The following is a 16,982-nucleotide window of genomic DNA, read 5'->3' as shown; positions in this document are numbered from 1 at the left end:
TTTGTGTAGCTCATTCTCAGTATATTCACATATATCACCACTTCCAAGAGCCTTTTCACAACTATCCCATTTATGAGAACCATCTCATCTTTTATCTTTCTATACAGTACTTATGACCTGACATTATATATTTGTTCACAATTTAGTCTTTCCCATTAGAAGGTAAGCTCCTTGTCACCAGCTGTGTCCTTTTCTCTAGAATGCAGAAAGGTGTCTGACAACATTAGATACCAAATAAGGGAATTAATAAAATTTACTACTTCATATACTGTGTTTGTATGAGTGTAATAATGTATCAATAATTCATACATTGGGTGTAATATATGAGTACTTCATACATTGAGTAATACATTGAGTGTTTATGAAATACTTAATTTTACCAATGACCTTATCAGTAATAGAATTTATAAAAACAAAATTAATAAAAACTTTGCTTAAAATGGATGGTGGTACAGGTGTCTGTCAATTCATATTCTAAATATATGATACATTTAATCACAGAAATTTAAAAATAATTTTTAATGACCTCTATATGCAAAGCACACCATATTACATTTGAAAACTCTAAAGATTCTACAAAAAAAAAAAACCTGTTAGAACTAACACAAGAATTCTGTAAAGTTGCAGGATACAAACTCAATATACAAAACTCACACTGAACTATCAGAAAGAGAAACTAAGAAAATGATTCCATTTACAGTAGCATTAAATAGAGTAAAATATCTAGGAATAAATTCAACCAAGGAGGTGAAAGACCTGCACACTGAAAGCTATAAGGTATTGATAAAAGACACTGAAGAAGATAAAAATAAATGGAAAGGTATTCTAGGCACATGAACTGGAAGAATTAATAGTTAAAACAGCCAAACTACTTAAAGTGATGTACAGATTCAATGTAATTCTTATCAAAATTCAAACAGCATTTTACACATTTTGATGTGACAAAAGATTAAGGAAAAAATCTTCAATGTCTATCACAAAGGATTAACCTTTCATAATACACAAGGATTTGTTACAAACTTTCTGAAAAAGTAAACCATTTAATAAAAGTCCATGGGTAAAGGATAAAAGAAAGACAATTCACAGAAAAACCATTCCAAATGTCCAATGAACATCATATTAAGTGCTCAAATTAAACTGACAATGAGATATCACTTCTCATTGACACACACTGGAAGAAATTAAAGAATGATAACACCTACTACTGCTGGTCAGGATAAAGGAAAATTGTACTCTCTTATATTCCCAGTAGAAATATAAATTGTTAAATCTTTCAGAATACAATCTAATATATATATATCAAAATTAAAATTATACATGTCCCCCCCACCCAGTAATCTCACTCTATAAAACACATGCCTATTATGAAACATTTGGCAGCCATTAAAAAGAACTATGTACTTTGAGATATAAAGTTATGATTACTTTTGAGTAGAAAAATTATAAATACATTTTAAAATTAAACTTTTGATTTAAAAAATCCATTAAAAATAATTAAACATTCATGATAAAAAATAGACTGTTTAAGGTAATCCCATATATATATAAAATCATATATGTATATATCTTATACACAAAGATAACCATGATGATGGTCATCAAAATGAGTTCCAGTTAAGTTATTTAAAATCCTAAAAAATGATGCTGTCAAAGTGAGGCACTCAATATATCAGCAAATTTGGAAAACTCAGCAGTGGTCACAGGATTGGAAAAGTTGGTTTTCATTCCAATCCTAAAGAAGGGCAATGCCAAAGAATGTTCACACTACTGTACTGTACTGTACTTTCACATACTTGCTAGCATGTGAAATGTATTGCATTCATTTCACATGCTAGCAAGGTAATGCTTAAAATCCTTCAAGCTAGGAGGCTTCAGCAGTACATGAACTGAGAACTTCTTCTACACATACAAGCTGGGTTTAGAAAAAGCAGAGGAACTAGAGATTATATTGCCAACATTTGTAGGATCATAAAGAAAGCAAGGAGACTCCAGAACAACAACTACTTTTTCTTTATTGATTACACTAAAACCTTTGACTGTGTGGATAACAATAAACTGTGGAAAATTCTTAAAGAGATGGGGATACCAGACCACCTTACCTGTCTCCTGAGAAACCAGTATGAGGGTCAAAAAGCAACAGTTAAAACCAAACAAGGAACAACGGACTGGTTCAAAATTGGAAAAGAAGTACAAGGTCGTACAGGGTCACCCTACTTATTTAACTTATATGCAGAGTACTTCACTGGGCTGGATAAATCATAAAACTGGTATCAAGATTGCTGGGAGAAATATCAACAACCTCAAATATGCAGGTAATATCACTTAAATGGTAGAAAGTGAAGAGAAACTAAAGAGCCTCTGGATGAAAGTGCAAGAGGAGAGTGAAAAGGCTGGTGTAAAACTCAACATTAAAAACCTAAGATCATGGCGTCCAGTCCCATCACTTCATGGCAAATAAAAGGAGGAAGAGTGGAAACAGTGACCGATTTTCTTGGGCTCCAAAATCACTGCCAACGGCGACAGCCATGAAATGAATAGACGCATGATCCTTGTAAGAGAAAGCTATGAAAAACCTAGACGGCGCACTAAAAAGCAGACATATCACTTGCTGACAAAGGTCCATATAATCGAAGCTATGGTTTTTTTTACCAGTAGTCATATACAGATGTGAGAACTGGACCATAAAGAAGTCTGATGCTTTCAATTGTGGTGCTGGAGAAGACTCCTGAGAGTCCCTTGGACTGCAAGGAGATAAAAGTTGTCAATCCTTATGGAAATCAACTCTGAATATGCACTGGAAGGACTGCTGCTGAAACTGAAGCTCTAATACTTTGGCCACTTGATGCGAAGAGCTGACTCACTGGAAAAGACCCTGATGCTGGGAAAGGCTGAAGGCAAAGGGAGAAGGGGACGGCAAAGGATGAGATGGTTAGATAGCATCACTGATTCAATGGACATGAATCTGAGCAAACTCCGAGAGATAATGGAGGGTAGAGGAGCTAGGCGTGCTACAGTCCATCGTGTCGCGAAGAGTCAAACAGACTCCGTGACTGAACAGCAACAACCAACTGTGAAGCACACCACTACGTGGCTTTCTTCCTTTTCATGTCCCACCTACCTACAAACCTGAAAGCTCTCCTGGAATTACTTTCTAAATTACACTGGCATGAATCTTTGTGTCAGGATCAGCTTCTGGAGAACCAACCTAAGACAGGACGCTACCAGAGTTTTACATGAAATGCGGCATGATTTATTCAACGAATAGAATGCTGAACCACTAACTTTCTTTAAAATATGTGATTTCATACACTATATCTTAACAAATGCTGGTTTCTTTCCTAAGAAATAACATCTCCTTTCTTCTTTTCTCAAGGGAAAGGTCAATAAAAATTGGCGTTCTTTTCCAAAAGGCCAATTCAAATGATCCTTTCCAGCTTTTTATGGCAGCATAATTTTGGGGAAATGACTCTACCAGAATATAATTAAGGATCAATTATCAGCATTTTCTATTTCTATCTAGACTCAAGATTATCGAGAGGAAATCTTATCTTTTTATAATTATTTCCCAAAGTGTCTACTTAGCACAGTGCTTTGCACACAATAAGGGTTAATACAACTTGCTGAATTTCTGACAAGTCCTTGTAAGCTTTTCTTCTCATACTGGACCCAGTATCAACTTCAGACAACCTCAATTTACATTTAAATAATATGTGGCAGAAATCAATTAATTTTAACGATAAGAGTTATTTTTTTTACATGGAGACTTGAATCCAACAGTTTTTATATCTTTGCCATAAAGGAGCACAGAGAATTTGGGCTTTTAAGAAACATACAGGCTATACAGTATCTTATGATACTTACTTTGGGGAGAGCACCGGAGGACTGACAAAAGACCGAAGAGCATCTTTCACCATGTCTTGCATGAGATGAATTCCAAAGACCTTTTTGTTATCCACCAGGAAAGTGGTCTTAAAACAAATGTTATATATATTAGTAATGCTGTCACAATTTTGACATATTGTACATGTATTTTTCATTACTGTGACATAAGCATACTTCTTTTAAATGTCACAGAATACAAGACATTAAAATGTAAAAAGCTGGTAGAAAATTTTTATAAATCACTGCTTCCATGACGGGTACTACTTAATCCCTATTTAAGAGTATTTTGATGCAGGAGAAGAAATGTGCAGGAAAAAAATCTTTCAAGTCAAGGGTAGTAATATTGAACTAGTGAAAAATGAAATGACATGTCTGAATATGTCAAATGAGCCAACATACAAGAAAAGGTTTCATAAATTATGAAATATTTAATGGTTATTAATATCAAGCCAGTTGATAACCTATCTCAAATAAAAACTTTGGAATACATAAAAACTTTCTGAAACTGAAAGAAATATATCTAAAATAATGAATTATTAAATTAAAATACATTGTTATTTACAATAATAAATCCCACGAAGTCTGATATATTTTCATTCAATTGAAAATACAGTAATAATAATTTGTTTTGGCTGTACTAGTTCCTTTGCCTTTCCATATAAATTTCAGAAGTAGTTTGTTGACATCTACAAAAACTTCTGCTATAATTTTGAGACTGCTTTGAATCTGTAGATTAATTTGGGGGGAGAACTGACATCTTAAAAAAACATCAATTCTTCCAACTCACAAACAGGACACCTATTTATTTAAGCCTCCTTTGATGTCTTTTATTATTACTTTGCAGTTTTTTAGTATACAGGTTCTCCAAACAGGTGCTGCACTTACCTCTACGTACTTCATTCTTGATGCTGAATGTAAATAGTACTGCTTTAAAGTTTTTGGTTTGCATTGTTCATTGCAAGTATATAGAAATACAACTGCTTTCTGTACATTGGTGGTATATCCTGTGATTTTGTCAAACTCATCTATCAGGTCTAGGAACTTCTTTGCAGATTCCTTGGTACTCTACATAGATAATCATGTTGTCTATAAAGAAATATTATTTCTTACTTTCTCAACTGTATGTCTTTTATTTCTTTTCATGCCTTTTTTCATTGGCTAAGCCTTCCAGTACCACACTGAGTAAAAGTGGAGTGATGAGACTGGACATCCTTGCTTTCTTCCCAAATGAGAAAAAAAATTTACTCTTTCATCATTAAGTGTGATGTTAGCTCTAAGTTTTTTGCACATGCTCTTTATCAAATTAAAGAAGTTCTCTTCCTAGTTTGCTGCGAGTTTTGCAACATCATGAATGGATGCTGATTCTATCAAATAGATTTCCTGAATCTATTGAGACTTTATATTATATGGTAAATTATACTTTAAACATTGAGCCAAGCTTGCATTCCTGTGATAAAATGCACTTGATTATAATGTATTTTCTTTTTTTATATATTGGTAGATTTGATCTGGTAATACTTTAATTCTTATGTTTTTAAGGGATATGGGTCTATAGTTTTCTAAGCCTGAAATGTCTTTGTCTGGTTTTGGTATTGAGGCAATGCAGGCCTCATATGATGTGTTCTTGCCTCCTCTATTTTCTGGAAGAACCTGTGTGTAGAAGTGGCCTGGAGTTTTGTTTAAAAACTTTTAACTATGAACACAATTTCTCAGATTGATACAGGATTATTCAAATTGTCTACTTCTTGAAGGGGTGCTGGTAGTGTCCCTCACTGAACTGGTCCATTTCACTTAAGTTTTTCATTTAGGATATAGAGTTATTTAGAATATTCTATATTATCCTTTTAATTTGTTTAGGATATATAATAATTCCTAATATTATTTATCTGTATCTTTTTTTATTCTTGGTCTGTTTTGATAGAGATTCATCAATTTTAGAACCAGCTCTTGGCTGTAATGATTTTCTCTTATTTGTCTCTTTCCCATTTTATACATTTCTGCTCTTTATTTCCTTCTGCTTGTTTCTAGTTTGATTTGCTCTTCTTTTTCTGTATTAAAGTAGAAGCTTAAATTATAATTTCTGACCTTTCTTTCATATAAACATCTAGTTCTATACTCTCTAAGTACTGCTTTAACTGTATCCCACAAAATCTGATATATTTTCATTTTCATTCAGTTCAAAATAATTTCTAATTACCATCAACACTTCCTCTTTGACTCACAGGTTCTTTAGAAATGTGTTAATTTTCAAACATTTGGAAAATTTTCCAGATACATGTGTTACTGATTACTAGTTTAATTCCAAAATAGTCAGAGAGCATACTTTCTATGATTTCAATTTTTTTTTTTACTCACTAAGTTTTGTTTTCTGGCCCAGACTATGATCTTAATGAATGTCTAACACTGTAACTCAATACTTCTATTCCAAAAATATAACACTAACCATGGAATACCCTTTAGAAGCATCCACCTTTTATTCCATAATAAATAAAACAATGTCAATACACATTATTTGCTGTTTAAAGAACTATTTTGATAATAAGTGGAACTTACTTGTAATAGAGATCTCGAAAGAACACAAGGTGATTGTTCACTAAATTCACAGAAAAAATCCTAAAAGATACACAGAAGAAAAGTAATGTCATTAACAGATTAAATAAAAGTTGAAAATGCTTGCATATAGAGTGTAATTTTTACTAGATCTTCTGGGAATGATACACTATCAAAATTAAAATAAGACAGATTACTAAAGATCATTTCTATAAGAATTGTCTATTTGTATGAATGGAATGGGCTTCCCTGGTGGTTTGGATGCAAAGAAGCCACCTGCCAAAGCAGAAGACGGGAGTTTGACCCCTGGGTCCAGAAGAGCCCCCGGAGAAACAAATGGCAACCAACTACAGTATTCTGGCCTGGAAAATCCCATGGACAGAGGAGCCTGGCAACCTACAGTCCATGGAGTCACAAAGACTTGGACATGACTTAGTGACTAAACAACAACAAAAGATATTAGGAACATGATGTAGTGAGGCTCTTGAGAGACTGGGATTCTGTCAGGTAAAGGAAGAGTTCGTTTTGTATCAAAATGCTGCCCAGCTTGGGACTGCCTTCGCGGTCCGGTAGTTAAGAATCTGCCTGCCAGTGTAGGAGATGGAAGTTTGATCCCTGCATCGGGAAGACCCACTGAATAAAGAATGGCAACCCATTCCAGTATTCTTGTCTGGGAAATCCCATGGACAAAGCCTGGTTGGGCTACAGTCCATGTGGCTGCAAAACAGTTGGATATGACTTAGCAACTAAACAACAACAACAACAGGAATGGAACAATGGATAATTTAAGAGCCTAAAAAATTATTTTAACAAACTGATGAATAACAGTATTATGTAGATACCAACATTAAATTTTTATATCATGAAAATAATAGTATAAAAAAAAAGAAAATAATAGTATCAATACTAATTTACTAACTAAAGACAGAGGTTTATTTCTTACTTCACAGAAATAAATACCAAGTAATCAAGATAACTGAATTCATTCACTTTTCTCACAATTAATTTTTACACCTTGCACACACTCCTCAAAGTGGACATTCTCCACTAGAGATGCTACTGTTTTATATTACAAAGAAAATTAAAATAATTTATACCACAGAAAATTCCTCAACTTTAGCCTCTAAACTAACTCTATACACAACTGTACCCAGATCCTTTAGTTGTCTACTTTAACAACAGATATCCTACACCTGTATAAAAGGATCCCATTCCTTTGGCTTTTTCACAATCATCACACACTGTCAACTATCCATACTTTGCTCTCCTAGATATTAAAATTCTTCCGCTTTACCAGATCATTCCCATTTTCATTTAAATACTCACTTCTCTCATCTTTAAAAAGAAAAGATTATCGCATGATCCCACATTTTCCTCTCAATTGCTGTCTTCTAAGCCAAACTTTCTGAAGAAGTTGGCTGGACCCACTGTCTCTACTCCTCTTCAACACATGTAACCTGCCTCTTTGCTCTAGGCACCACCTGTCCCCCATTACCAACTTTAAAGTTGGACACTGAGTTTGTGTCTCTTTCATTCAAGTATTCAACAGCATGACTTCCTCCTTGAAAAATCTTTAAATGACTTTCACATGTTTATTCCTCTGGGTACTTCTCAGTTTGTTCTGTAGGTTCAAAGTTTAGTTTCGGACAACCTTCTTTTCTTAATCTATATACTCTTCTCCTCACAAATATTAAAACATAAACACTCATGCTTCAATTACTATCTGTACTGTAATAATTCTAAAATTTTAATTCTAAGCACAAATCTCTAAATTCTACCCATAAGTCATTATCTGTTCAATATCTCTACTTAAATATTTTAAGTGTACCTCAAACTTTACTTCCCTAAGACCCCCATTTGACTCTCAAGTTCCTTAGAGAATTTCCCCCTTTGAGTGAACAGCACTAAATATGCATGTAGACTTGCAAGGCAGAAGCCTAGAAAACTTCCTGAGAGCTCTTTCATGCCCCATATTTAACTCATCAACCAATATTCTACCAACTTTAGCTCGCTATGGACTACACGGTCCTTGGAATTCTCCAGGCCAGAATACTGGAGTGGGTAGCCTTTCCCTTCTCCAGGGGATCTTCCCAACCCAGGGACTGGACCCAGGTCTCCTGCATTGCAGGTGGATTCTTTACCAGTTGAGCCATAAGGGAAGCCCAAGAATACTGGAATGGGTAGCCTATCCCTACTCCAGCAGATTTTCCCGACACAGGAATTGAACCAGTGTCTCCTGCATTGTAGGCAGATTCTTTATCAACTGAGCTATCAGGGAAGCCTTTTAGCTCACACATAGCTGTAACACTGACGATCTCATCATCTCCCTGCCATCCTTCCAGTCCAAGTTACAATCCTTTCTACCTTGGACTGTGGTAATGGTTTCCTTATTTATCTGTGTTTACTCTGCTGTTGTTCAGTAGCTAAGTTCCGTCTGTCTCTTTGTGACCCACTGGACTGCAGCACACCAGGCTTCCCTGTCTTTCACTACCTCTCAGAGTTTACTCAGATTCATGTCCACTGAGTCGGTGATGCTATCTAACCACCTCATCCTCTGCTGCGCTCTTCTCCTTTTGCCTTCAATCTTTCCCAGCATCAGGGTCTTTTCCAATGAGTCCACTCTTTGCATCAGGTGGCCAAAATATTGGAGCTTCAGCTTCAGCAACAGTCCTTCCAATGAATATTCAGGGGTGATTTCCTTTAGGATTGACTGGTTTGATCTCCTTGCAGTCTAAGAGACTCTCAAGAGACTTCCCCAGCACCACAATTCGAAGGCATCAATTCTTCAAAGTGCAGCCTTCTTCATGGTCCAACTCTCACATCCATACATGACTACTGGGAAAACCCTAACTTCGATTATACGGACCTTTGTCAGCCAAGAGATGTCTCTGCTTTGTAATATGTGGCCTAGGCTCACTATAGCTTTCCTTGCACAGAGAAAGCGTTTTTTAATTTCATGGTTGCAGTCACTGTTCACAGTGATTTTGGAGCCCAAGAAAATAAAATCTGTCAGTGCTTCCACTTTCCCCCCATCTATTTGCCATGAAGTGATGGGACCAGATGCCATGATCTTAGTTTTTGGAATGCTGAATTTTAAGGCAGCTTTTTCACTGCCCTCTTTCACCCTCATCAAGAGGCTCTTTAGTTCCTCCTCGCTTTTTGCCATTAGGGTGGCATCATCTGTATTAACTGAGGTTGTTGATATTTCTCCTGGCAATCTTGATTCCAGCTTGTAACTCACTCAGGCCGGCATTCTAAATGAAGTACTCTGCACAGAAGTTAAATGAACAGAGTACAATATGCAGTCTTCTTGTACTCCTTTCACTCAGGCCGGCATTCTAAATGAAGTACTCTGCACAGAAGTTAAATGAACAGAGTACAATATGCAGTCTTCTTGTACTCCTTTCACTTGTACTCCTTTCCCAATTTTGAACCAGTCCATCATTCCATATAAGGTTCTAACTGTTGCTTCTTGACCTGCATACAGATTTCTCAGGAGACAGGTAAGGTGGTCTGGTATTACCATCTCTAAGAATTTTCCATAGTTGTCATGATCCACACAGTCAAAGGTTTTAGTGTAGTCAGTGAAGCAGAATTAGATGTTTTTCTGGAATTCCCTTTGCTTTATGATCCTATCAATGATGGCAATTTCATCTATGGTTCCTCTCCCTTTTCTAAACTCAGCTTGGACATCTGGAAGTTCCTGGTTCATGTACTGCTGAAGCCTAGCTTGGATTTTAAGCATAACCATACTAGTATGTGAAATGACCACAACTGTATGGTAGCTTGCACATTCTTTGGCACTGTCCTTCTTTGGGATCAGAATGAAAACTGACCTTTTCCAGTCCTTATATTGGCTGGAGCACTTTAACACTATAATCTTTTAGGATCTGAGTAGCTCAGCTGGAACTCCATTACCCCACTAGCCTTGTTTGTGGCAATGCTTCCTATGGCTAACTTGACTTCAGACTCTAGGATTTTAGACTGTAGGTGGGTGAGTGACCACAGCATCGTGGCTATCTGTGTGATTAAGATCTTTCTTGTACAGTTCTTCTGTGTATTCCTGCCACCTTTTTAAATTCTTCTGCTTCTGTCAGGTCTTTACATTTCTGTCCTTTATCATGCTATCCCTGCATGAAATGCACCTGTCAGATCTTAGCTTCACCGTCACTTCTTTAAAAAAGCCTTCTCTGATCATTTAGGTCAATTCCTTCATTATATGCTATATGTTGTAGTTCCCAGTTCCTTTCCTTCATACTGCTTATATTGGTTTGTAATTTTATAAACATTTATGTGATTTGATCAATTTCTATAGCACATTACAGCCCCATGACAAAATGGATGATATACTTTTGCTCATCACTGTATATACTAGCACAAAATAAAGCACATTGGCTGAATGTATGTATGTATGAACGTGTGTATACTCACTATCACAGTTTGTACTCAGTTTTTTATTCGAACAGGATATATTCTATATAGTCCATTACTCACCTCATTTAAACTAGGTATATCTTATTACTCCATAGCTGTCAATCAAAAGTATCATCATATGGGTTTCTAATACATGAACTTTCCTTCACTAATATCACTATTCTCTCCCTTACCATTGTTTCTGCCCTATCTGCAAAATACCAAAAAACACTGAAAATGCAGAAAAAATGCAAAAAACAAACTATCATATAGCTTTCTACTATTTGTAAGTAGTTGTAATTAATATTTTGGTATCTGTTATTTGTATATTATTTATTGACATGAAAACATATTCAAGATACAGAGATTACTGATGAAAAAGTAAGTTATTATCAATTTTTTAATGAAAAAACATACATATGCATATATATGTATATATGTAGACATTAACAAACATTTATTTATATGAAAGGTTTAGCATAGAATTGAGGGTTCAAACGGACATTTTTAAAGCTTGAGTGAATTACCTAACTTCTCCACATTTTAGGTTCTTAATCTCTAGAATGGGTAGTATAAAATCCTTATGAGGATTAAATATAGAAAGAAAAATAATACACACAAACACTTAATTCTCCAGATATCACAGATAATAGGTGAGGAGCATTATTTACCCTTGCAAGGGTCTCTAAAACATAATAAACTATTCTGCTATTAAATCAAAGCTATATTCCAGAATAGAGACTTGATTTGTACTTACCAAGATACAATGTAAATTTGTTAAATTGACCACCTCACAGACAGTTTTTATTCTATCTATCAGTCTTGCAAAATAGTTGACCATTTCTTCTCTTTTTATTATTTTTGCATATCGAGGGAAGGTGGGTGGAAGTAGTCTCTGGTTAACAAGTGGCTCAAAACCCATCATAATGGGATGATCTACAAAGGAAAAAAGTTAACATTTTCAACATTTCTATGAATTTTAACCTCAAATACTGCTTAAATACATAAAGAAAAATGCGTTTCAAAGCATCTCTAAATTCTTATCACAGTATCCTCTAAATGGATTTTATAATTTACAATTAATGTAACTTTACACTTGTTTTTTTAAAGGAAATAAGCAGATTTAACAACCTAAAATTATACTTCCTTCCTACATGGTGGTGGTACTGGTGACAGAGAAAGGTTTCTACCTCAAAATTAACTCCAAGCCAAGAGTGGGATAAAACGAGTTAACATATTCTCTCAAAATAAATAAAATAAAAGGGCAATGGTGTATTAACCATGAGACTGTGAAGAAAAGTTTCAAATGGGAACACAAATGGAGGCTTGTCTTCCTTTCAATTTCTAAACTGCAGAATCAATTCACACTGGACTACATAGCAATGCAAAGCAGTAGAGAACAGTCACACTTCATCCCCATGAGTCTGGAATGCATTTGGCACTGAGATGCAATTCCATAAATTCACAATGAAAATAACATATCACAAGAGACCTACGGGTAACTTTCTCTTTCCCACTCTTTGTCCTCTGGTGATTCCACTTTTCACACTAGTACAAAGCTCCAAATTAAGTCTTTAGCTTGAAATTTCCTGCCACTTTCATAGAAAAAAAATTTGTACTCCAATCAGACTGATTCTATGGGAGTTATTTTACACAGCTAGAAATTGTAGGTAACTGATAAATATGAAATTCTGTTTCACTCTACAGAAAAAAGTTTTACCTATTTATAATTGATTTCAGTATTCCACTACTCCATAAAAATGTGTTTTAAAACAAAATCCTTAACCCACATTCACTTTTTTTATCTGTATGAGAATCATGGTTTTATCTTTGTTTGAAAATCATCTCTTCCCAAATTGCAAGCAGATTCTTTACCCACTGAACCATATGGGAACCCCCTGAAAATCATCTTTTAAACCTCCCCATTTCCTAAGCAATATACGATATAAGCAAGCATTGTGTCATATTCTTTTGTGCCTCTTTACTTATACAAATTATTCTACTGTAAAACCTACCCCTTTCTTCCTAACCTGAACTTGATATAGCCTGAATTCTCTCTCATCATTGGTCCCTCCAATGATGTATATATAATATATATATATACACACACACACAGTTCCTTGTATGTACACTATTATACTGTCTATTTGGGATTATAGCATTTGTCCAAGTTCTTTTGAAAGCAAGAAGAGGGTTGGATTCCAAACACCAAATACCTGGCTCATAACAGACACTGGATACTTGTTTGCTGAATGACAAGATATACATGCTCAAAATAAAATAAAAGGCTGCTACCATTATAACAGTTTGAACTTCTGATTTATACTATTTCATTGAGAACTAAGGTAAAAGCAGTAGGAATGATGCTGTTAAGAAGCTTCTTTACCATATAAATATGAATAATTTCAGACTTTAATGATACATGCACAGAATCCAGATACTTAAATGCTATATTACTTATTTTCTCTCAAAGTATTCTCATATGCACCTAAAATGATTACCCAGGAATATGCCTTTATTCTTAAAACATTTATTTTTAGGCTTAAACCACAAACAGAAGATAAATAGATAATAGCCACTCATGAAAATTTATATGGAAAGAAGTAAATATTAACAGGAAATGGATAACAAACATGATATATTCTGAATTCAATTTTATACAAACAAAAAAGTGCAATGTAAAACAGTATTAACTTTTGAAACTAAGCTGTCCTGCACAGATGATGCTGAGCAGCATCCCTGACTCTACCCTTTGCATACCAGTTCAGTTCAGTTGCTCAGTCGTATCCGACTCTTTGCGACCCCATGAACTGCAGCACCCCAGGCCTCCCTGTCCATCACCAATTCCCGGAGTCCACCCAAACCCATGTCCATTGAGTCAGTGATGTCATCCAACCATCTCATCCTCTGTCGTCCCCTTCTCCTCTTGCCCTCAATCTTTCCCAGCATCAGGGTCTTTTCCAATGAATCAGCTCTTTGCATCAGGGGGCCAAAGTATTGGAGTTATAGCTTCAGCATCAGTCCTTCCAATGAACACCCAGGACTGATCTTGAGGATGGACTGGTTCGATCTCCTTGCAGGTCAAGGGACTCTCAAGAGTCTTCTCCAACACCACAGTTCAAAAGCATCAATTCTTTGGCGCTCAGCTTTCTTTATAGTCCATCCAACTCTCACATCCATATATGACCACTGGAAAAACCATAGCCTCCTAATTGTGAAAAGGATCCAGACATTGCCAGATGTCCCTGGGAAGCCCCAGTTGAAAAACACTGGTCTAGAGGAACATATATAGCAACTATAATTTAGTGAAAATAAACTCAGAATGTAATAGGAGCATCTTATCCTTGTAAAAATTTGATGAACGATTTCACAGAAGTATAAGAAAAGAGCTAACAAAGGACAAATATTAATCAGCACAAAGTATTCCAAGCATATTAAAGGCATGGAGGAGAGATAAAATGGCTCCTTTTCTTTTTCCCTTAGGGAGCTACAATTTTCCCAAGTGATAACTTATTGGAACTCAGAAGTAAAAATAGATACATATAAATAGAGTTGGGGACAAAATCCCTAGGCACAGAATTCAGATCTGCATGCTTCTCTTTATTCTCTACACACATTTAAATCCTCTCCTCCCCACCACATGTTTTTGGACATAGTCCTTGTTAATAGTTAAGTGTTAAAGTAGTTCCTAGTAGCTATTTTTAAGTCTCAGCTGTTTGGTGAATCTCATGCCCAGGGACTCTGTAACTATCCTATACAACACACAGTAATTTGCCTAACTAGAAAAGAGCATAAGAACTGAGATGTAATAAGAGATCAAAGTCTTTATTCAATGTATACTACAGTGAAGGAGGAGAAGGAATAAAAACCAAGCAGGAGTTTGTGTCTGACTTCATGACAACACAAACTACAGAAAGTTTAAAAAAGTTTTACCACACCCAACCCTGATATCCCAGAATAAACTGCTATAACATTTTCCCATTAAACGCTTCCCACTAAAATAGCCTGGCTAACCCTTACTAAATGAACCCAGAAAAGAAGCAAATTCACATCACTTTCTATTCAATGTGTACTATGCTCAGTAAAGATTTCCTGAATTAAACTAGATACAGATCTGACAAGTCAACTTCTAGAGTCTCTTCTGATTTTACAAGTCTGTAGGTGTACAAAAATTACCTTGGTTTTCAGTCAAATCACTTCCCTTTACACCAGGACTCTTTTAAGGATAAAATAATAAAGTATACTTACTATATTCAAAACATTATGGCACATTGGTTTAGAGTGTTTTAGTTGCTAAAGTTCTTGCTAGAAAATTGACCTTCATTATCAATAGCATAAAAGTATTACAAATAACACAAGGTCTGTGGATAAAAGATTTACAGTAACGATGTGCTGTGATTTAACTTAAAAGGTTATTTTGAAAATAATTAGATGCCAAAATCAAAGATCTGGAAGTGTGTAAGTGAAAAGAGATAGAGATGTTACATCATTTTTGGACAACGTATCTCTCCCGAGTTATACTGGCAATTTACAGTCAGGCTTACAGAAGTAAGTTTTCCATGCCCTGAAGTTGAAAATAATTCTAGAAAACAATGCAAAAGCTGCTGAGGTTATTATTGTACTGTACTTCTTGGCTACTTGACTACCCTTTATGAAATCATAACATTATGCTATGTGAAACACAAAAGGACAAATATTGTATGAGTCTGCTTATCTGAGGTACCCAGAGTAGTCAAACTCATAGAGACAGGAAGTAGAATGGTGGTTGTCTGGGGCTGAAACAGGGGGAAATGAAGATTTATTATTTCATGAGTATGGAGTTTTGGGTTGATAAGATAAAAACTTCTGGATATGGACGGTGGTTGACAGCTGCACAACAATGTAAATCTACTTAATGCCACTGAATTGCACATAAAATTGTACATAAAATGTTAAAATGGCAAATTTCATGTTATTTCAACACAAAAAAAGTCATGAAAAGGTATTTAACAATTGTTAAACTCAAAAAGCACGGTTTCAATGAACATTCTATCATAATCATTATTGGTCATCTAATACTTAGACCTCATTCAAGTTTTGCACACTGTACCAATAACATACTTCACATCTACATTAGTATCACAAGTTGTATTTAATTTCATTGTCTCTTAGTCTCCTGCAATTTAGAGCAGTTCTTCAGCACTTCCTTGGCTTCTATGAATGACAACTCTGAAGACTAACTCACCAATAATTTTGTATACTGCCCTTCAGTGTTGTTTTCTTGTCTCCTTGTGATTCAATTTAAACTATTACTCTTAGGAGTATAAAAGAAGTGACATTATTATTGTTCTCATTGTAACCCATCAACAAAGTGGAGGTTTAGACTCACTTCTTGTAATGTTTACTGTGATCACTTGATTAAGTTGGTGTCTGACAGGCCTCGTCACTACAGTTACCTTTTGCCTTTGTAGTTAATAAACATGTAGAGGTCTGGGGAAAGACAACTAAATATGCTCATTAACATCAAACTATCCACTCATTAATTCATCTATTTATATCAGTATGGAAACATGGCTTATCCTTTTACACAATTGTATATGATCAGCATTATTTATTTTGATGCTCAAGTTGTCCCCAACTTTGTATGAAAGACCCTTCAAGCTCTTTTGGGTACAACTGACAGGTCCCAACATTCTTTGAACATTTATCCATTTCTGGCTAATTAGACACTCCAGACTCATTCGTCTAGCTCTACCTTAGTCCTGGTATCACCTATTCCTCCAAGATGAACTAGTTCCTTTTCTATTTTTTTTCCAGTTTTATTGAGGTATAATTAATAATAAAATTGTAAAGATATTTAAAGTGTACAACGTGATAATCTGATAGATGTATACATTTTGAAAGGATTCCCCCAAGAGTTAATTTAACACGTACATCACCTTGAATATTTATTTTTTTGTTTGATGAGAACATGTAAGTTCTACTCTTCTAGCAACTTTCAACTATACAGTTAAGTGTGATCAACTAGAGTCACTGTTTCATACAACAGATATTCAGATCTTACTCATATGCTAACTGAATGTTTGTACCCTTTACCGAACTCAGGATCCTTATTTCCCTCAGCTTCCAGCAATCATTTTTCTACTGTTTCTATAAAT

General features: G+C 35.1%; 1 protein-coding gene across 4 annotated transcripts in view; it reads right to left on the bottom strand.

Moving 5' to 3' along the window:
* Positions 1 to 16,982, bottom strand: part of NAA35 (N-alpha-acetyltransferase 35, NatC auxiliary subunit) — an 89,933-nt gene that overhangs the window by 20,564 nt on the left and 52,387 nt on the right. For all 4 annotated transcript variants that reach the window (XM_055578961.1, XM_055578963.1, XM_055578962.1 and 1 more), the window contains 3 exons: positions 11,603 to 11,781; positions 6,436 to 6,495; positions 3,862 to 3,968 (listed from right to left, as the gene is read on the bottom strand). In XM_055578961.1, the coding sequence (XP_055434936.1) occupies positions 3,862 to 3,968; positions 6,436 to 6,495; positions 11,603 to 11,781 (346 nt within the window). The remainder of the gene's footprint in view (positions 1 to 3,861; positions 3,969 to 6,435; positions 6,496 to 11,602; positions 11,782 to 16,982) is intronic.

This window comes from Bubalus kerabau, chromosome 4 (assembly GCF_029407905.1).
Source record: "Bubalus kerabau isolate K-KA32 ecotype Philippines breed swamp buffalo chromosome 4, PCC_UOA_SB_1v2, whole genome shotgun sequence".
Classification (NCBI taxonomy): Eukaryota; Metazoa; Chordata; class Mammalia; order Artiodactyla; family Bovidae; genus Bubalus; species Bubalus kerabau.
The sequence above is the reverse complement of the archived record's forward strand: the minus strand, read 5'-3'. Positions and strand labels throughout refer to the sequence as shown.